General features: G+C 26.3%; 1 protein-coding gene across 1 annotated transcript; it reads right to left on the bottom strand.

The window, feature by feature from the left end:
* Positions 1-1,938: 1,938 nt before the first annotated feature.
* LOC145829344 (ankyrin and armadillo repeat-containing protein-like) lies at positions 1,939-21,093 on the bottom strand. The gene is given in 31 exon segments (XM_082937112.1): positions 1,939-1,996; positions 2,363-2,423; positions 2,756-2,941; positions 3,056-3,193; positions 3,680-3,812; positions 4,831-4,989; positions 5,107-5,229; positions 5,876-5,985; positions 6,470-6,631; positions 7,131-7,284; positions 8,371-8,547; positions 8,649-8,855; positions 9,048-9,247; positions 9,343-9,453; positions 10,232-10,417; positions 11,273-11,484; positions 11,561-11,781; positions 11,862-12,050; positions 12,714-12,821; positions 13,181-13,374; positions 13,784-13,898; positions 14,216-14,376; positions 14,628-14,784; positions 15,019-15,191; positions 15,756-15,872; positions 15,978-16,154; positions 16,316-16,439; positions 16,503-16,629; positions 17,162-17,274; positions 17,870-17,933; positions 21,010-21,093. Coding segments are annotated over 31 exon segments (4,482 nt in total). The 5' UTR covers positions 21,081-21,093; the 3' UTR covers positions 1,939-1,944.
* Positions 21,094-21,496: the final 403 nt, after the last annotated feature.

Below are 21,496 nucleotides of genomic sequence, written 5' to 3'. Positions count from 1 at the left end.
GTGCTAATGTTTTTTTTTGCATTTTTAGAATTGTTGTTTTGAAATTTTATTTTTTATAATTCCAGTTTTTTTGCTAATTTACTTACTTACTTATGTTTTTTTAATGTCCTAGTTGACTAGTGTGCAATTTAAACTTGTTTTTGATAAAGTTTTAAAAAATAAAGTTATTGTTTGTTTGTTTGTTTTTTGTTATACTGTTATAAGAAAAATGTATCATTAAAATGATTTCAATACTATACATGGTTAACATAACATAAACGTAATATAAAGTGTGCACAGTAAAAGTTTTGATTTAATAAAACTTAAGAGGTAGGTGAATATTGTTAAATTAGACAACAATATTTAAAAATGTTTAGTTTGCTTTACAAAGAAAAAAAGTTAATACATTTTTTCTTACCGAAAAGCTTAAGAACTATGTTAAAAAATTGTATTTAGATTTTATACTATCAGCTTTAGCACCGACCTAAAGATACTACAATTCGGTATTATAAAAATACTCGTGGGTGTTAATTAATTTTACGGCCCGACGACGTTTTCAGTCAGTACGAACTTTGCACTCGGTATGAAGGCAGTTACAACAAAAACTTGAAAGAGCGGGACGTGTTTGCCACCGAGATGAAGCTTTTATTTTCATCACGGATAATTAAGCGTGTGATTTGACACTTGTACACAAACATAACTCGAACCGCTGCTAAGCAAGAACAATGCGCTCTTTGTGTTCATTTTCAGTGCTAATTAACATGAACGCGAAATCGGCATGTCGCATGCTTCACATGTATATTCTTGCAAAAAGTTTTCCCTCCTGACAATGACTCTGTCAGTGAATGTGAACATTGCGACTTGCTCCCTCGAGCTTTTCGTGTATCGACCTACTCCATACGCTTGTTGACATTATTTTTGCTGCATTTTAAACTGGCGTGTACGTGCGAGCAAGTTTTGTTTTCAGTGAAACTTTCAAAACCGTTTTGAATAAGTGCAAAAAATATATCCACAGACACCTCTCTATTTCGATAGTTTGAAGTAATTTCAAGTAGTTTTATTTTTTTTCACAAAAAATAGTGTATGCATAGTTTACGATTTATTTTCACGATAAGCAATAAAACCATCAAATGGTTAGATTTATACAAAAATTTAAAAACTGATTTGCAATTTCAAATGCAAAAGATTTTATTGAAGTTTAAGAAGAAAAGCTATAATAAAAATAGTTTGAGGAGAAAATATCTTTTAATCTGTTGAATTTGATTTATGCTTCTAACTTTTTAAGTTTGAGTACATCAAAAGCTGTTTTTCACTAACTAAAATTCAAAATATATTCTTAATTATTTAAAAAACTAACTTATTAACATTACTAGTAATGTTTTAAATATTAGTTAAAAATTTACTTTAGAAAATTTAAATAATTATGTATAAGACAATAGATTTATCGATCAATACCTTCGTACCTTTAAATACTGACTTGACTAACTAAACACCCCTAAAATGACAGGAAATAAAAGTTTATTTTAAAAATACCAGAGCTTTGCTAGTATCTTATAAATTCATTAGAAAAAAATTAAGACTTTAATTAAACAAGCATCAGTTTATTAAAATGATTGAAACGTTAAAACAAAAAGTATTTAATCTAGAAACTGGTTTGAAATACAAACACATACAAAGCTCAAACATTTTTTTAACATGATGTCGTAATACGTTTAGTATTTTAAGTCAAACTCATATTATAAGAATTTTAAAAAACAATGGTACAAATAATTTATATCTTATATTGTAAAAATTAAATTATAAACAACCAAGTATTTAATAAAAAAATCACAGTGTATATTGGTATATTTAAGTTTTAGTTTAAAAGAATTAAATAGGAATAAAACTAAAAATGAAATATGCTTATAAAAATATAAAAACACATTAAAGTAAAAAATATTCAAATAAAATATTTATTTTGTGCATCTATGGTAGTTCCAAATTTAAATACCTCGATTTCTTTGACCTTCCATGCAACCTATGACATTAAGTTATTTTACTGCACACGTTTTAAAATAGAGAAACATTTTCTACTAGCTAAATTTTATCTTTAAAGACATCGTTTTAAAGATTTATTGCGTTTTTAATAGTATTTTTTTAATTCTTAAAAGTGTTAATTAAGACAAGTAAATAGTCCTTTTTTCTAAACCGTTAACTGCATCTATTAATATGCAAAAATAAATTTTATAAAAATCTCTCTTATTACATTTAAACAAAAGACAATAAATGAACATCCAAACTGCTATTTAAACTTGATTTCAATTAAAATTAAAAAATAAATAAAGTTTAAAGTAACAGTTAGTTTAAAACAGCTTAAGTTATTCATGTATCTTTTTTAACTTACGACTGTTTTTTGTTTTTCATAAAGTTACTCGGCACAGTTCTTGGTCGTTGCTTTTCAAAACCTGTTTTAAGATTTTATTAAAACTGATCTTGAATAAAATTATCGTTTTGAAAATGTTAAGCTTCAAGTTTTATAAAAACCACTAAGTATGTTTAAAAAATGATATACAAAGGCAGTTATTAAAAGTACTTATACTTTATATGAATTGATATCTTTACTAGAATATAATAATTATACAAATGGCTAAAAAATCTATAACAACAAATTTATTAAAAAACACACTAAACTAATGAAGAAACTTGACCTTGATAGTTTCTAACTAAAAATGAACTTTAAAAACTTAAAAAACAAAAATAAAAAGAACATAAAAAATGCGTTAGAAAATTAACTCACGCTTGTAGGAAGTTTTAGGCGAAAAAGGAATACCAACAGCCTTTTGTCTTTTGAACTCTGAAATAAATTCCTTTGAAAGCCGTCCATCTTCACCTAAGTTTCTAACTACAAGATCGTACAAACCGTATATTCTCCGGCATTTTGACATAAGTCTACTGCTTGCTGTTCTGTTGAAAGTCAGGTAGCCTGGGAATATATAACACTCATTGTACAAAACACACTAACAAAATGTTTTCAATGGCTTGTTGAGAACTTTAAAATATTAGTTTGTTGCAAATCGGTAAACAAAGCATGACAAACCAAGCGCCTGAGCGCAAGCTTCTCGAACTCCATCGTGGCTCGATTTGAGGTGCAACAACAGCTTGTCGACAGCTCCTGAGGTTACGAAAGCATCTGGAATACCTGCCCGCGTATGGCATAAGCTTGCTAGGTACGAGGCTGAGAAAAATTGAACTTTAAACTTAAAGTTTAAGTGATTTGGAGAAAATGAGGATAAAATGTTAGCTAACGAATAAAGTATTTAAAGAGAAAGTTTCGTTAAGCTAAAGAATAACTTTTTTGTTTGAGCTTAAATCAAAAACAAAAAGAAGTAAAAAAAAAATATTTTAGTATATCAAATGTAGGTTTTTCGAAAAATAAATTTTTACACATAATATTCAAACCGTATAAAAAACTATTAGAAATTTAACAATGAATTATGTTGTATGTTTTACTGCAATAGGCTTCTTTTTATCTTGATAAACAAAACAGACCGCGTCGATAACACTAGCTAGTAACATCATAAAATGCGAAGTCAGCGAACTTATCTTAAAAAACAAAACGCTTAAGTGGCAATAGATTGTAAGTCTAAATGACATACAAATGTCACTCAACAACTTCATTCTCCCATATTAATTGACTCGGCATTTTTGCATATTCACTCACCAGCGGTCATTATGATGTCATAGTAGTGCGAGTTGTCCGCAGCACAATCAATGGAATCTACAAGAGTGATTATTCCTTTTGCAGTAGCTTCAACTACTTCATAACCAATTATTAGTCTTGCTAGTACTACGAGCTAAGATAAATTATAAACATTATATTTTTGTTTTTAAACCACTACTTATTCTACGATATCTAAAATAACAAAGTATCAAAAAAAACTTATACAAATAGTTTGAGTAAACTTTTGTACTAAAACTTTTGGTTTTAAGTATTGAAGCAACTATAAAAATTACCATTTTCAACTTGATTAGATTTATAAAATTTTAAGCATTTTTAAAAATATATAATCTGTTTGAATTTTATGGTTGTTGTAAAAATTAACAGTTAGTTTCAATTTAAATGAATAATAAGCATAATTGTGCTCTTTAAAATGTAAAATTAATAGTTATAGCTGTAAGTTTATAACTTTTTAATAATTTAAACTACTCAAAAAAATGTTTTGATATTTTAAACCACTTAAAAATATTTCATTCTTGGTATAAACTTTATAAACATTAAGAAAATTTATAAATCTTAGTTTTTCACATGATTTTCTTAATACCATACTTTTGTTTATTTCTTTTGTTTTGCTTACAAAGTCTATAGTTTACATGATATATAAAAAAACTAATAAAGTTGAAATGTATAAACAAAAACAAGTTCTTATTTATTTACATGTTTATGCTTTTGAAGTCAACTTTAAAAAATAGCTTTAGGCTTACTGTGATTACTTTTTATCTACAATAAACTTTATGTTGTTTTAAAAATAAACTTTTATATGAAAAAAATGTCTTTACAAAGAACTAATATTTAAATTGTTTTTAAAGGCACGTCAAAAAGTTTACTTTTTTTTGCTTAAGAAAGCAAATTTTCATGAACTTTTGCATTTGATTTCTAACATTTGACTAACATTTGCTTTAGAAATTCTTTAAAGAGCATAAATAAAACATGTATTCAGTCCTTTATAAATTTAATATTAAAAAAAGTTTGTTTTCAAAGTTTTTTTTTGTAACCCAAGTATACAGGCTGAACGAATTACAAAACTCACCGTTAGCTTTATGCTGATCTTAAGTATTAAGCATACGGCTAAAGTTTAAAAAGTTTGCTCCAACCTGAAACGCAGAACCGATTCTGAACATGGGGTTACTCGAGGACATGAGTGCGATGAAGTCATTTAAATCAATATCTCCTGCAGTTGCTATGAGCTGTTGCTGGGAAATTCGATTATACGCGAACATTGCTAATGCTTCTAGTGCTCCAAACTTTACTGCCTATAACGACGTTTAGTGCTGATACAATTCAATTTTTTGTTTTAATAAATGTTATAATTAACTTTTATTTGGTTTTTATAAGGAAATGGCTATTTAAATTTGAAAAAAAATATTCACTTTATCAGAAGAGTCAACAAGTTTGAGAATGGAAGCGAAATCGAACTTGTTGTTTTCATTTAATCTCTTTTCATTTTCTCGACAACCAGTTACCACACAAGCCAAACAGTTGTACAGATCAACCTACATTTAATAAATTGATGCACTCATTACATTTAGTTATGTACATAACAAATTTAAATAATCAGTTTATTAAATCTAATGCAATTTTTTAAGTCTTAAATGTGTTTAAAAGTTTTCTGCAAAAAAAGTAGTTTTATACAATTAAGAGATTAATAAGTTACTTGTTTTTTTTTAGTTTTCAACCTTGTAAGCACTATGCTAAATTCATAAAATATTTAAACAAAGTAGTTTGTATTAGGTTTAAGTTTAATATAGGATGCTTAAAATTATAAAACATTTAAAGCGTTTTACTTACAAATTTTCTTATACTTTTTATTCGTATCAGTCATAAGTACTTATGATATTATAAATTTGTTTAAATTTGCTCCTTTTATAGTTTAAAATCCACTCGTATAGATTTAAAGGCAAGGAGCCACCGGAGTTCATTAAATATTCAGGTAGTTTAAAAAGCGTAATTTAAAATTAAAGGACAAGTAAGCAACAGTTCTTAATCGAAAAAGAACGCCACGAGGTTTTATTTGTAATGCAAACTGTGACTGCGCGCACTAACAAATCAATAATTTATAAAGAAACTTTTTAGCTTATCTATACAGCTAGAGTGGAAAAGGGTAGGAAAATCGAAGGAAGTTAGAAACAGTGATTTTACCTGCATTAGCTTGTCATTAGCAGAGCGCCAAATGCGAGCCAGAAGGAGCTCGATGGCGCCTTCGGTGGCGATTACTTTTTGTGTTATATTACAGTTGATGTGGGCGACACCTGGGGAGAGTTTTTGATTGGTAATAAAACTATAGCTTGGTGTTTATAGAAAAAAAAAACATTTTACAACTCTAAAAAGTAATAAGGGTAAAGTCTATTGTAAAAAAATAAGAATAATGTTATTTACTAACTTTAAAGAAATCATATTTAATAAAATTGTTTATTCAACGACAAAAATAAAGCGCTCAAAATATTTGGTACTAAGACCTGGTGCAAAAAACACCTTTCAGTTATCGAGTCGCATACCGCTTGGATACCTTTTAACGTCTTGTCTAGGACTATCTCTATTTAAAAACTTAAACTGTTTCTCAAGTTTGTTTTATACGTCTGATTATCATTTATAAACATTTATACACTTAATAATTTATGTTTTTATAATAAGTAGATTATTAATAGTTTTTATTTCAACAACAAAAAATATTTTTTATATTATTGAAATAAAAATTATTATAACTCTACATATTATAAAAAATATTTTGCATACCTATGCAAAGTGAATTCAGTGCTAAAATAACTGCACGTAAGACACTTTTTGTAGTTCTTTCGAGGCGTAAAAGACGAATGAGTGGACTGATAACGTTGCTTTTTGCCAAAAGCTTTTGACTTTTTATGCTGTTTCTAGCCCAAGCAGTTATAGTTTGACAACCTGTGCATTTATTCTGTTAGAAATTAAAACCTTCAGATACTTTAAAAGCTCATTCTAACACAAAGTTAGCCATCAACAAGAATAAATTTTTTTAACTTTTATGTATATTTTGTTCTTTTTTATAACTAAGTAAAAGTTGCACTAAAAAAAATAAGATAAATATCTTATAATGTCGATAATTCTTAAGGTTTGAAGGTACTAAAGGCAAGGGAAATTTGTATAGATACCTTACTTTAAACTGTTTAGAGCTCAAAAAACTGCTACTCTTTGCATATTATTAAGTGTTTGTTGGTTTTAAAATTAGTTTACTAATATATCTTAACATGAAAGTAGTTTAAAAAACTCATTAAACAATTAAATTTTGTATATTGAAATGCTTAAGACCTTATTTATTTTATTTCAAAAAGTTAAAAAAGAAAAATATTGGGAGTATAAAAAACTATTGTGCCAGTAAACATCTAAAAAGCATTTTTTCACGCCAACTCTTTCAAAATTTAACCTATGTGCTGCAGAATATTCGACTTGCTGATGAGCATTTCAACAATCTGAGTGCTCCCGATCAGCTCGGATATTTTCCTCTGTTGAGCCGGATGATCTCCCGCCAGACACCAGAGTGCGCTCGCACCTCTTTCTTGCACCGAGTCCGACCAAATCTATAAAAAATTAGTTTATATAGTTATACATTTCGTTGTGTTTTTTATTATTCAAATTTAATAGAGTCTATACATGATTATAATTAAGTTTTTATAAGCAATTGATGTTATAAAGAGTTGAAATTAAACATTTTAAATATACCGATACCTTTAGAAATAAACTTTTCGCTTAATGGTCTTTTATTATTCGATTAAAGATTGTTCAAGTTTTATTATTTTCAAAATTTATGCTTATGATATATACGTCAGTAGTACAAGTTTAATTTTTACAAAAACAATACAAAAAGAACATAAGATACTTTGTAAAGTTTCAAAGCTTTACAACACTTTTGGTAGGATTTTTAAAACAAACTTATAATGCGACTTTAATTTTATATTGTTAACTACATAGGTTTTTAAAGTTCATAAACCACTTTTGTACTTTTATTGCTAGTTTAAAATATTTTTATAAAAAAATAAAATAGAGTTCTTTTACTTACAAAGATGTCACTGTTTAAATCAAGTTTCAAAAAAATATAGTTCTAAACCATAAATTTACAATTTATATATATAAAATTTACCTATAAGGTATTTCATAACGGGAATTTTAAAGTTTATATATGTTTATATGTTTTATTTCAAAGCAAATGAAATTAGTATGTAAACATATATATAAAAACAATTCAATTTTTTTAATATTTTTATAACATTTGCATAAAATTATTGAGACTTTCATTAATAAAAATTATATAAAGTAAGATCATTGTGTTCTATACTTTAAAAAATTTTTCACTCACCGAAAATGTTTCTTTATATATATATATATACTATTCGTCTGGATATCTTGAATTTTATCTAATATATCCTGACAAACTGTAGATATACAGTAAAACATTATTGAAAAGTGAAAAACATATTCTGAGTAAAAATATAAAAAATTGCTGCTTTTTTTATTAATTGTACAGAAGTTTAATTCATAGTATTACCACAAAATAAAGTAAAGTCTGTCAAAAAATATGTTGTTAAAGTAGAGAAAAACAAAAAAAAAAAATTCAAAATGTTTTATGCAGTGTTGGTATGAAACAGGTTTTATTTAAAATTACTTACCTGAAATAGTCTACAAAGTGCTTGCGGAGCTTTTTCCTTGTCTGCAAGTAGCTGAGCATCTAAGTTGTGTTCACAAATGCATCCTACAGCTAGTGCAGCTTTCATTTGAGATGCGATGCAATGCCCTTTTAAAATTGCTACCAGCGGTTTCAAAACACCCATTTTCACAAACTCGTTCTGCAAGATTTACGGATCTAATTTTACTTAGAAAAAAACATTTCCAATAAAACCTTATCTTGATAAAGGTTTTATTTTTAACGAAACGCTTAATATGTTACCTGGTTTTGCTGATTATTTTTGCAAATATCAGCAATGGTTTCACAGGTAGCTGATTGAAGTTTGTCATCACGAGCATTGAGAAATTCAACAAGCGAAGGTGCTGCATTGTGCTGCACCACAAGGCTTTGTATGTGCCTGTTATCAGTTGCATCACCTCTGCATAATGATCCGAGAGTGTTTACAACGTGAATCAAAAGATCAACAACCTAAAATTTTACGTAAAATTGTTGCATGTACTAAAACTGTTAAGTTTATATATTTTATTTTAGTGCATATGTTGTTATTTTAGTTAACAGAAATAAAAAGCCAACTTATTTTTTTCATTATAAGACATTTAATCTAAAGAAGAAGAAGTTAATGACACTTTTTAATTTTCTAGATTATAAATATGCACCAACATTTGTTTGTAATAGTTCAACTAGCGGTTGAATGCCATCATTTTCAGCTATCTTATCTGCTTTTCTACTTGCGAGATCCGAGAGAACAACAGACGACCTCGATTGTATATCAGCTCTTTCATCAAAATTTTCGTTATAAACCGAGTTGGTCGAAGTTGGTTTTATTTTATTATTTATCGGTTCAAGCATCTCGACCAGCACTAATAAAGTTATTTGATTTTTACAAACACAAAATTTAATACTTTTAATCAATATAATTTTTTATACTCATATGAAAAATTAGATAAAAAAATACATGGAATAGCTCCAGCCGCTGCTATGGCATGTTTTATTTCTTCATGAGTTGATATCAAGCACAAAACAGAGCAAGCAATCGATCTTATTGGTGATGGAAATTCTTCCTCGTCTGTTAAATATGAGCATTACTTTAAATTTGTATTATTGGTGCTTTAATGTATACAAGTATTTATTTTGCATCATGTTTTTTAAACAAATAAAAACTTCTTGAAAACAGTTTTTAATACTTTTCATAAACTTTTACTAATGTTTGTCAATAAATAGCAAAACTTTACTCTCGAAGATTAGATATTTCAACACAACTAAAGCTTTAATTATAACTAATTAAGTATCTTATAATTATGTTTTATGTACTTTAACAATTAGTAACTACAAAACGTCTAAAATTGATTTTATCTATTTTTACTTTGTTACTTAGCTTGTTTATAACATGTGTTTTTATACTATTTGTTTACATTATTTAGATAAGAACAATATAATATCCAAGAACTTAGATAAGAGTTTTAACTATCTAATATTCAATAACTTTGATGTAGATTTAAAGTTATTAATTTCCGATTTTATTCTTTAAGTTAATAATTTGTTAAATATTAAAAAATATCCAAAACAGTAGCTACCTTGGTTTTATTTTATATCTTAATATTTTAATTTCTTAGCTTTTTTAACAAAATAAAATAGTTTTTGACCAAATAAACTTGAACTGATTTTTAATTACTTTCATTTCAAATCTAGTACTTTAATTACTTGTAAAATAATTCAATATAAACAAAAAATTGCAGTACTTTTTTTATTCGCTTTGTTTTCATATTAATGTTTCCTAATTTAGAATATATTTATTATGTTAAAAATTGCATAAAAGAGTCTTTTAAACATTTTTATAAACTAACTAATGCAATGAACTGTCAATTTTGCAGACTTGGGTCTTCTTTTTTTACTTTTAAGAAGATTTACAACAGGAATCACAGCACCTGCATTATAAATAGGTCTCCAAAATTCCGGGTTTTCGTGTAAAATCATCTCAAGACATCTCAGTGATGCGTCTTGCCTCGCTTCAGACCTTGACTTCAGCATCTCTAAATTATTTAAATTTAAAAGGTAAAAAATATTAACTTTTTTAAATAAAAAAAAAACAAGTAAAAAAGAAACGAACATCAACAATTAAGAAAATTTAACAATATGGTTTTCATCTAACACTTAACTTGTTAGAACAGAAATATTTCTCATTTTAGGTATAAGCTGTTTTTACTATGTTTTATGTCAAACTTACTGGAATTTTTTATATCATCCATTTTATCATGAAATCATTAAAAAATACTTTCTTCAGCTTTCAATTTATATACTTTGTTACTCATTTTTTTATAAATTACACATGCATATCTTACTTTAAACGGTATATTAGCATTTAGTAGTATCAACGCCATGAAACTGAAGTGTATATATATATTTTTTTTTAATTTTATTTCTTAAGATAATACTTTATAATTTCTTCGGTTTTCATTACTTAAAAACCAATTTGATTATTTAGGGAAAATAGTGTTAAGCATTATTGTAAAAATTGTGAGCTAAAGGCGTCTTTTCACTTTCCTAAAAAACTTATGTTTAATAAAAAAATTAGGCTTTATAACAAATGTAGTTTAATAAAATTTTTGAGCTTGCTACAATTCAAGCTAGCGAAACTGTAAACAAAACTTATCATTAAAAATTACTACTTTAAACTTTGTTATTACTTGAGTTGATATTAGTACGTTTTTTGTTTAAAAATAGTTTGTATAATTCTTAAAATAAACTTGGATTACAGTTTTAAAACGTGCCTTTTAATACAGTTAAAAAAAAAAGCATTAAATTATCTGCTGAAAACAATTTAAATTGCTTTTTAAAACTCAAAACAAAGATTTCATGATAATACACTTTCATGAATTGTAACTCACCAACTAACGTTTCCCAAACTTTATCTGAGTCAAGATCGTCTAAACTTAAAATGAATTTTAACAACTCGGCATTAAAGTTTATTGCTGCTCTGTTGATTAAGCTGTCTCCATGGACATCTCTTTTGTTTAAATCGGCACCCAATTTTATTAAAAATTTAAAAGTCGTCAAAGCACCACCAGAAGCAGCATACAGTAAAGGTGTTGCTCCGTCTCTGATAATAATTAAACCGGCTTATAATTTTTTAAACGATTAAGCATTATAAAAAGATTTTAATTTCTTCCACTAACCCTTCAAGTGCTGGTATTTCGAGTAGGTCAGGTTTTCTCCGCAACAGACTTCTAACTACTGCTATCTGATCATTTTGAGCTGCTCGGTGTATAGGAGTAAGCCCCTTTGAGTCACTCATGTTTATTGAAAACTTGCAGTGAGACATTAAAGCTGTGACGCATTCTAACGAGCCCGTTCGGCACGCGTAGTGCAACGGGGTACCACCTAAAAAATTTACAGTCTGAAACAGTGTTTTTAAAATCATCAACAAAGTATGGTTTGTGTACAAAAATGTATTAAGTTTTGATATTTTATTTTTACGAAATAACCCTAAATGCCAAGACTGTTAAATGATTTTTTTTTAGGTAGTGCAATTAGCAATTCAAACTAGCTTGTTTGTATATCGTTGACATCAGACCTTCGTATATTAAGTTTCAGACTTTGATTGAGTAGCAAAGCTAGTATAGAAGTGCGATTGTTAATACATGCATCATGAAGTACTGTCATTCCCTTTATAGAAATGTTACTTAATTATCTAGCTACACAATTGAAAAACTAAATGTTATGTATTTTTAGTTTGTATAGTTGAAGTCATTTTTTTAACCAAAATTATCATTGTATTTTCTTTTTGAAGTTATAAAGGTGCAATCAATGTACCACTTTAAATTCTAAAGAAAACAATTTGTAACACATGTTTAAAAATTGAACTAATATAGATTTAATCTACATCTACACACGTAAATAGTTTGTTTAAGTGTTCCTGAAGTATTAAGATATTGATGCAAATGAAAACACACTGTTAAAGTAGACTAAAACTAACTTTATCATGATTTTGCTTGAAAAAAGCATTGTCTATTAAGTAGGTTATTACAACTAAGTGTTAAACCATCGCATACTCAACAACAAAAACTAACTTAAGTTATAAAACTTTTTTTTATATTACTGAGTACGTTATTTGGGTATTCTTATAAAAATATATTTAATCTTATAATTTTTTGGTATAACTTATATAACTTAAACCATTTTTTAAATTTCTTTTATTTATAAAAAAGTTTGTCTTTACTTTTGTTTCTTTTCGTCACATTAATTGTTTAATAACTTTGTTAAAAATGTTTAAACAGTTTTTTTTAATAGAGTAGCTATTATAATAATTTTTCAACTTTTAATGCTAACCATCATATCATGAGACATGAGCGATGTTGAAGGCATCTTCTTCATTAAGGCAATAAATGGTGCTACAAGTCCTCTACAGGCGCACATTCTTAAACCAGTCTCAACATTCTGTTGAGATTTAAAAAAAAAACAGTTATATGAAATTGTTCACTACAATGTTTTTAAGTGTTTCTACTTACTTTAAATTTTACTTAATACGATTCTTAAAATTTAGTTTGTTAAACAAAATTAAGCTTCAAAAAAAAAAATCTGGTTTTAAAACAAACATTTAATGTTGTATAACTTGAACGTTTAAAATATAAATTTAGGTATTAAAACTGAGTTTTTTTATTAAAAAGTTTTAGTTTTACTTTATTATAATACTGATTTTTTTATGGTGATTATTCATTTATCAAACAAAATGCTTATACTTGGTAACGTTTAGAAAAATTAAAATCTAAGCAACTCTTTACAATAAACAAATTTACTTTGTTTGTTAGTGCTTTTTTAATGCCGAATGTACTTTTAAAAAGTTCAGCAATCTGCTGATCATTCATAGCAAGCTTTTTCAGGCGCATTTCGTTTATTTTCTGGTATTTTGAGTGCAGCCAAGTAGGCTGAGGTGGTGACACAGGATAAAAATCTCTCAAAGGTACATGAACGACGTAGTACTCTTTACCGTCTAATTATGTAGAGTGTTAAAAAAACACAACTAGTAAATTTTTACATTATCATTTGTCAAAATACTGTTTATACTATATCATTAGTTTATCAGTTTTGGTAAAACAGTTTTTGTTTCAAAAGCCTTAAAAAATGAACATAAATGCTTGTAACTTTTAATTATAAACTAATTTGTTAATAACAAACCAAAACTTAGTTGATATCTTTCAACAAGATTTTTTAAACATATTTTCCAAAATAAATATTTCTATTGATTTTGCACTAGTTTTGAACATAAACAAATGCATGCAAACAACTAAGTAGAAAAAAAAGAAGCAAATTATTAGCTTATAAAAGTTAGTTTAAACCATTTTATAAGTTATTTTATTAAAAAGGCTAAAATTGTTCGAAAATCTTGCAAATAATCTTACCTAATACAGTTGTTTGTAATTCATATTCTTGTTTTGCTCTTCTTCTTTTTATATTGTCTATGTATTCAGCAGCGTTATTTTTTGTTTCGATATAGAAATCTTCATCGATTAAGGTCTATTTAAGAGATAACTGTTTTAAGTTTCATTGCTTCTATTTTTTTGTAAAACCTTTGTTTAAAAAAGCTGTGAATAAACACATGATTAAAAAAAATATGACATGATTCAAAGTATGATTTATTTTATGAATATTAAAAAAAGTTTTAAAAGTCAGCATTATGTTATCTTAACAGTACAAGTTAAATACAATAATAATAATATTTTTATTTAAACGTGTTAAAATAAGAAGTTTAAAAATAAGAATATACGATAAAAACAGTTATTTTAATAGAAAAACAGACGTTGAAAAGATAAAAATTACTTAATTATTTTCACCTCAATTTCGGTAGTGTCATAGTCAAACTGTATGCCACCATGTACATGGGCTATTTTGTTTCGTTCTCCATTCTCGTTTATTGTAAAAGTTTGATTTGGATGTAAATCTTTTGGACCAATAGCAAATGGGGGTAATTCAGACTCTGTTCTTCTTGTTTCAACTGTAAATTTTTAAAGGCATAACATTGTTTATTGAACGATAAAAAAAGCGCTCAAAAAGTTTAGTCTAAGTACCTGGTGTACAAAGGAACCTTATAGTACAAAGGAACCAAAGGTGTGAAGATAACTTGTTGTACTCATTATTTAAATATATAAATCTTATTTAATCGCTGTTCCAGATATACTTTTATGCAACAAAAGTTTTTCAATTAAGTCTTATTTCTCTATATCATAAGTTTTTTTTAAAAGTTACCTGATAATTCAGTTAACAAGTCATGAATGTCAGGAACCTTCATAAGACGCTTTTTCAACCCAACTAGTACCAGAGAAACTGCATTGATTATTTTAAGCATTTCTATGCTTTTTCTTGTTATCGGATTAATTGGAAGGGCTTTTTTTATCATTTTTACCTATGCAACAAAAAAATTTTTATACATGACAAATTGTATAAATAATAAAGTATTAAAAAAGTTTTATAATATAGAGTACGTCCAAAAATTTACTTTAAGTTTTATAAACTCAATTTTTTCAGTACTGGTTTTAGAAATATACTATAGACTACTTTACATATAACATAAATAGACTTTAAAAAATGCAACGAAATGTATAGAAATTTACAAATAATATTATATCTAAATTCTAACCTGACGCCTCAACTGACGATTCATTCTTTGTAAAGCCATTGGAGATATAAAATCGTCATCAGCAAGCAGCAAAGAGGAAGTTATGTCGTAATCACAATTGCAAATTATAACATTGGCGATTGGTGAGCATCTAACTCTTGAAACATGAAAACTCATTAAAACACGAGCATGGTCTATTAAAAATTAAAAAGTTTAATCAATTTTTTTTTTACAAGTGTTTATTTAATGAAAAAATAGTAAAAAATACGTTTACACTAAATTAAAAATACTTGACAGTTAACTTAAAGGTAAGTTATTAATTTTGTAAAAAATTTTAAATATTACTAGCTTTTTAACACTTTTTTTTGAATTTATACTTAAAAAATACTCATATCTTAAAATATTTATCTATTTGAAGCACTGGAAACTATTTTTTTTAAACTTTAAGAAAAAAAAAAGTAACACGGATAGGAAATGTTAATTTTATTATTAAAAAGTTTAGGTTCTATTTTCTCTAAAATAGAATAAATTGGTGTGAACTATAATTTTTATAAGTTTGTAGGTTTAGTTTCTTAACAATTGAAGATATACTTTAGAACTGAAGATATACTTTATTTGCTTTTTACTTTATAAAAATCAAAGTTCATAAAAATTAAATGACTATTTTAAAAGATATTTATTTTTAAACAGAAAATTGTAAATTTAGTCTATATATATATTTTTAAACTGATAAAATTACAACACTAATTTAGACTTACCTGAATAAGTATTGAAAAACTGACTTTCCTTTTCTGCTATTTTCTCGCTAGGGTTAATTTCATTTAATTTTTTATAAATATCCTTCAACATTGCTTCTTTTGTAACGAATTCCTGACCTGTTATTTTGCCAGTTGAAAACTAAAACACCAATATAAAGCAACTTAAAATCGAAAAACTTATTTAGTTTTTATTCAAAGCTTCAGCGGTAAATTCAAACAAACCAGCGTTTGTAAATTCTTTAAATGGATCTTTTCCCTCCTGATCATATTCTCCGGAGGACGTGTTAACATTCAACAGTGTTCTCCATTTCTCCTGAAGCTTTTCTCTTTGCAGCTTTTTCACTCTCACACCGTGCCAAATTGATTTCATGGCGTAGTCAACTTCAACCAACAGCTGACCTTTATATGTGTAAGATTTGAAAAAGATATGTTATTTTTAATGTGATTTTAAAGTTTTTTAAAAGCTAAGTCTATACGTGCTATTGTACTAGAACTCGTTAAAAATAGTAATTGTTTATCTAGCATTCAAAACACACGACTTGTTTTTATTTTTAACTTACCCACTCTTGTGTCCTTGTAAGCCATCGGAAAATGACATGTAGACGAGAGATCAAAGTTAGGCTCCAAAGACAAGCATGGCATTTGATTTGTACCGAAAATTCCTATTGTCAGCTCTCGTATGACCTTTAAAGTAGAATAAAAAATCGTATTTGATTATATGAAACTTTAGAATTGATATAAAGTTACCTGGTGTACTTCTCTGTACTCCAAATCAGAAGCCAAATGGTCTTTTGGAAACAAAAGGGTCATAGTTGTCGGTTGTTGGCTTAGTTTCAAATTCGAAACTAAACCTATCGGCATTGGTCCTTGATTTCTGATAAAGCAAAAACATTTTAGAATAACTGTATAGAAAGTTAGTTTTTACAAGTTCTTAAAAATTTACTTAAACTACAACTGCTATTTTTTACTAAACCCATACGTTAAAACTAAACTAAAAGATTAATAAAAATAATGTTATTTGAAACTAAAAACACTTCGAAAAAGTATAGAACGAAAAGTTTAAAATTATAACGGTTAACTTTATTAAAAAAAAATTATGACTAAAAAAAAATTAAAGTTACATGTTACTTTTACAGTACTTTTATACCATTACTTTCTTTGTAAAACATAATGACTAACAAAAGAGCAAATATTGCAGAACTGCATCAAGTTTTAGTATGTTTTTCTTAAATCAAACTTATGTTTATACTTGTACCTAAATTTTGGTTTACACCTATATCTAACAGATTCAACTGTAAGAACACAGAAAGTAATTGTTTTTATTCTCAGTTTATAAACCTTTAAGTACTTACTTTAAATGGCTAATAATCTACTTATCTGTTTTATGTAAATAAATAAAAAATCACCTAGAGTCATTTGATAATAGCCAATTAGAACTGTACTCAGCGATCAGTTCCCTCAATTCTTCTTTTTTAAACGCATCAAAAAATGCACCGTCCATATTTTGCTCCAGTTCTTCCTTTTGGTTTATTATGTTGTTTTCACGAGTATTTTAAAATAAGCACAGTAACAGTTGAAAGTTTTCATAAATAAGTTCAAACGTGTCAAAGATGTGAAAACATAATGCAAAATTAATTATTTTTAACTTTATACGTTTTTTAAACTTACCCCCAGAATAATTTACTATAAAATACCAGTAAATGTAAAATAAAACGAATAAAATGCTTCAAGTTTAATTTCAATGTTTGAATAATTTTTAAATATTTTAATAACTTTAAATAAATAGTCTGTTAAAAAAAATTAGGCTTGCATTTCATAAAAAAAAGTTACTAAAAAACCGAAGCAACTTTACTAAACTTAAACTAAAAGGTTTGAGTATTATCTCTAAAATAAGTAACAAATAAATAATTTCTATAAGCCACTGAGAGGTTTAGTAAAATTTCTAAACATTTTGCTAAGTTTGAAGGTTTAAAAAAATTGTGTTTTATATATTATTATATAGTTTAGCTTAATAGGTTTAGGAGAGTAATGAGTATATATTACAAATAAAAATAGTTTTTTTAAATTTAATTCTAAAAATAATTATGGTAGTAAAAAAGGAAATAAGAGCTTACATTGTGTGACGTTTTAGAATTTCTGTTTGTTGTTGAGCTTCTAAGTCTTGTTCGAAAATTTGAGCTAAAATTTGTACAAAAGCTTTCTTATAACAGCATAAAATATAATCAAGTATTTTTGTAGTAAAAAAACTAGTTACACTAGCTTGTTTCTAAATCATCTAGTTACCGTATTCTAAGCTTTACACACATGTTTTAGAAGCTTTTAAGTATTTTGCGTCCATAAAACAAAAATTATTCTTTAAAATTTATTGTTGATAAAACTTTAATTTGTGTATCCTTATTTAGTATAATCTATAATAAATTACTTTCATTACAGCTTGTTTTATAAAATAAATCTTACTGGTTTCTTGACGACATTCTAGTCAATGGTCTCGAAAATTTTGATTCATTTCCTCTTGTTAAATTGTGAGCAGTAAAAGGTCTTAACGAAGGCATTTTGTTTCTTAAAAAACAAAACAAAAAGGTATTCTAACAAGAAATGATCTCTTTCTCACTTATAAACAACGTAGAAATAATACCAAAACCTCTTATAAGTATATTAATCGTTTTCGTACGTAATACACTTGCTTTTATACAGTCTGCAAAAAGCTTTTAAGCTCTCTACGTAAAATAACCATTTAGAAATTCTTAAGCTGAAAATAAATAAAAGCACAAAATCAAAACAAAACATTCGTTTTCTCCAAAATAAATAGATAAGGTAAAGTCAGTTGTCTACAAAGTTAAAAGTAAACAGAGAGACCAGCGTGTGTGGAAAAGCAGATTTATTTTGACAATATTGAAATTGGAAGCAAGCGTAATATTTTTCATTTTCTTACATTTACTACGTCGTCAAGTAAAATGCTATTGTTGTTGATTTAGCCACTTATTGAAAGTCGTACTCTCAGTACGCCTAAACCACAATCTTATTTTTTTAAACTAAAACTTTTTGCCTACACTTTGTTGACATACTTACGGTGTATAAGCACACCAAGCCTAAAAAAGTCTTTAAGAATACAAGATTCACTAAAAACTATTAAAAAATATAAAAGTTGATCTAGTCAATAAAAAAGTTGAAAAATAGTGTAATATATTTTTTCTAAAGCTTAACTATATAATTTCCTTGTAAAAATAAAAGTTTACTAGGTTGTTAGTCTAACCTAAGTTTTTTTCCTCTAAATAATTAGTAAGTAAAACTAATGAAATGTAATGAAAAAAAAAATTAGAACTGATATTTTATTTATGTTACAATTTTTTTTTTTCCTCAATAAAATTTTTTGGGTTACACTACAGAATTTATTACGTATCTTGTTAAAAATTATGTAAAGTAATAAGTGTTGATTACATAAAAGTTATTATCGACTAAAACTTAGCTTCGAAACAACTTCATTTTTTCCAAAAAAAAAAGTTGAAATTACGTGTGAGGTTTAAAACAAATTTTCATTTGTATTTAACGGAAAAAAATAAACGTGTTTTATAAAAGTGTTTTATAAATTAAATCATTGGTAACAAGGTATTTGGTTTTACGTATTTGTTCTAGTTAAACTAATAAAACTTAAAATTAAACTAACTTAACTAATATTTTAGCTATTTTAAATGCAGGTTTTGTAAAGTTATTAAATGTTTTATATGTTGATATTTTCTTTTTTAACTAATTTTTCAGAGTCTTATGAACCAAAATTGAATATATTTTCAGTTTATTTACAATTTTTTTTTTTTTCGTTTAAATGAGAATATTTAAGTCAAAAGTATTGTTACAAAGAGTTAAATGTAGCTAGTTAGGTAATATTTATAACTCGTTAACAATAAAATTTTTAACACAATAAAGTTTAAAAACCTTTATTTTTATACGCATTGTTTAATTTTAATTTTATTTAACTCAGTTAGTTTTGCTACCACTTTTTAAATTGTTTACTTTTTACATTTCTATGTAACTTTGTCTTGAAAACAGAAAAAAAAACATTAACTTAATATCAAATCACTTTTTTTTATTACCTAAATGAGACATTATTTTTGTTTAATGAAATTGTTTTATATTTTGCTCGTTTTTTTCTTGTGCTACTTGAAAAGTCAACACTTTTCGAATTTAGTTTAAAAGCCTGTTCGATGGAATAAATGTAAAACGTATTTGTTGTACACCTAAACAAAATTAAATTATTTTACTTCATCAGGAATAAAAAAACAGTTTGAAGCTTTATCATTGAAACCACATATATATACAAATAAATTTAACTTACTTTTAATCTTAAAACAAAAACATAAAATGGTTATAAGTATAACCATCAAAAAAAACGCTCTGAAGAGATCTTTCGTTTAACAAAAAACAAAAATTTTCAATTCTGTAGAAAACAAAAAATTTACTAGCAACTAGAGAAAATTAAATATGTTTAGTGTTTACTGTGTTTGCGTTTTCAATCTGTTCTGGTATATACACAAAAAAAAATATACCAGAACAGATTGAAAATGCATACACAGTCCAGTTTTTAGAAAGCCTTATAAAAACTAATTTAGACTATACAGAACAATGGTGGATTAAAAAAACTAAGGCAAAAATTAATTTAAAAAGTGTTTTTAAGGAATAGTTTTTATAAAAAAATTCAAAATGTCATCAAATTTTTTTTCATTATTAAGTACAATATTAGAGGATTTATTTAATTGTTTGTTGTTTATAGAGTTAGTTTTTCTTAGTTACAGTAAACAAAAATAATTTTCTAAAATGTCGTTTTCTCAGTTTCTCAAATTGAAAAAAAAAATCAAACTTTACTGACTAATCTCAAATATAAGTGTTCGGTATTAAATTTGAATTAAAAGTATAAAATTCAGTATTTTAATAAAATGGTAGTTTTTAGTTTTATTTTAAATTTTGCTAAATATACTTAATTTACGGTATTTAATTTTCTCTAGTTGCTAGTATATTTTTTTGTTTTCTACAGAATTGATAATGTTTGTTTTATAATAAACAAAAGATCTCTTCAAAGCGTTTGTATAAGGCTGAGACTGATTTTTTTGATGGTTCTAACCATTTTTTGTTTTTGTTTATCTAAAATTCAATCCTTTCCGGTCTTTAAAATGAAAAGAGGAAGACTACCTTCATCCCATTTTAGCTTCTACTTTTAATCTTATTTAGCAGTTTAGTGTCAAATAAAAGCACCACAACTTACTATGCAGGTTTGTTGGCATCACTCGGTTCATCGAATTCTTCTTCGTATTCTTTTAACTTCTTTAGTTTCATTATATGTTAGTACACCATTGGTTTTTGAAAAATAATCACTTCTTAGTTGTATGTTGTAAGCTCGTGAAACATATACACCTTTTCAAAGTAAAGTTGTGAAAAAGCACATCTAAGTCACAAAAAAAAATTGAAGTAAAACTAACAAACACACCTTAATCACACACAGCATTAGCTATTTTACATTCGAAAGTTGTGTAAATGAAATATTTATGTGCTAGTGTTCATATAAACATCTAGGGATTGCCCTCATTGTTATATTTGTTCAAAGTTTATTGTTTACGACTTATCGTAAATGGTTATTTAAAATTTTAAACGTAAAGTTTTACATTAGTACAGTGCATCGGAAGTATCTGGCGTAAAAAAAAACTTATTTTGATTTTTGTTATACAATGACTTAATAAGGAAAAATTCAGTAG

This window comes from Thalia democratica, chromosome 1 (genome assembly GCF_965202585.1).
Source record: "Thalia democratica chromosome 1, ktThaDemo2.hap1.1, whole genome shotgun sequence".
NCBI classification, from domain to species: domain Eukaryota; kingdom Metazoa; phylum Chordata; class Thaliacea; order Salpida; family Salpidae; genus Thalia; species Thalia democratica.
This window is presented reverse-complemented; position numbering and strand designations above follow the sequence as displayed.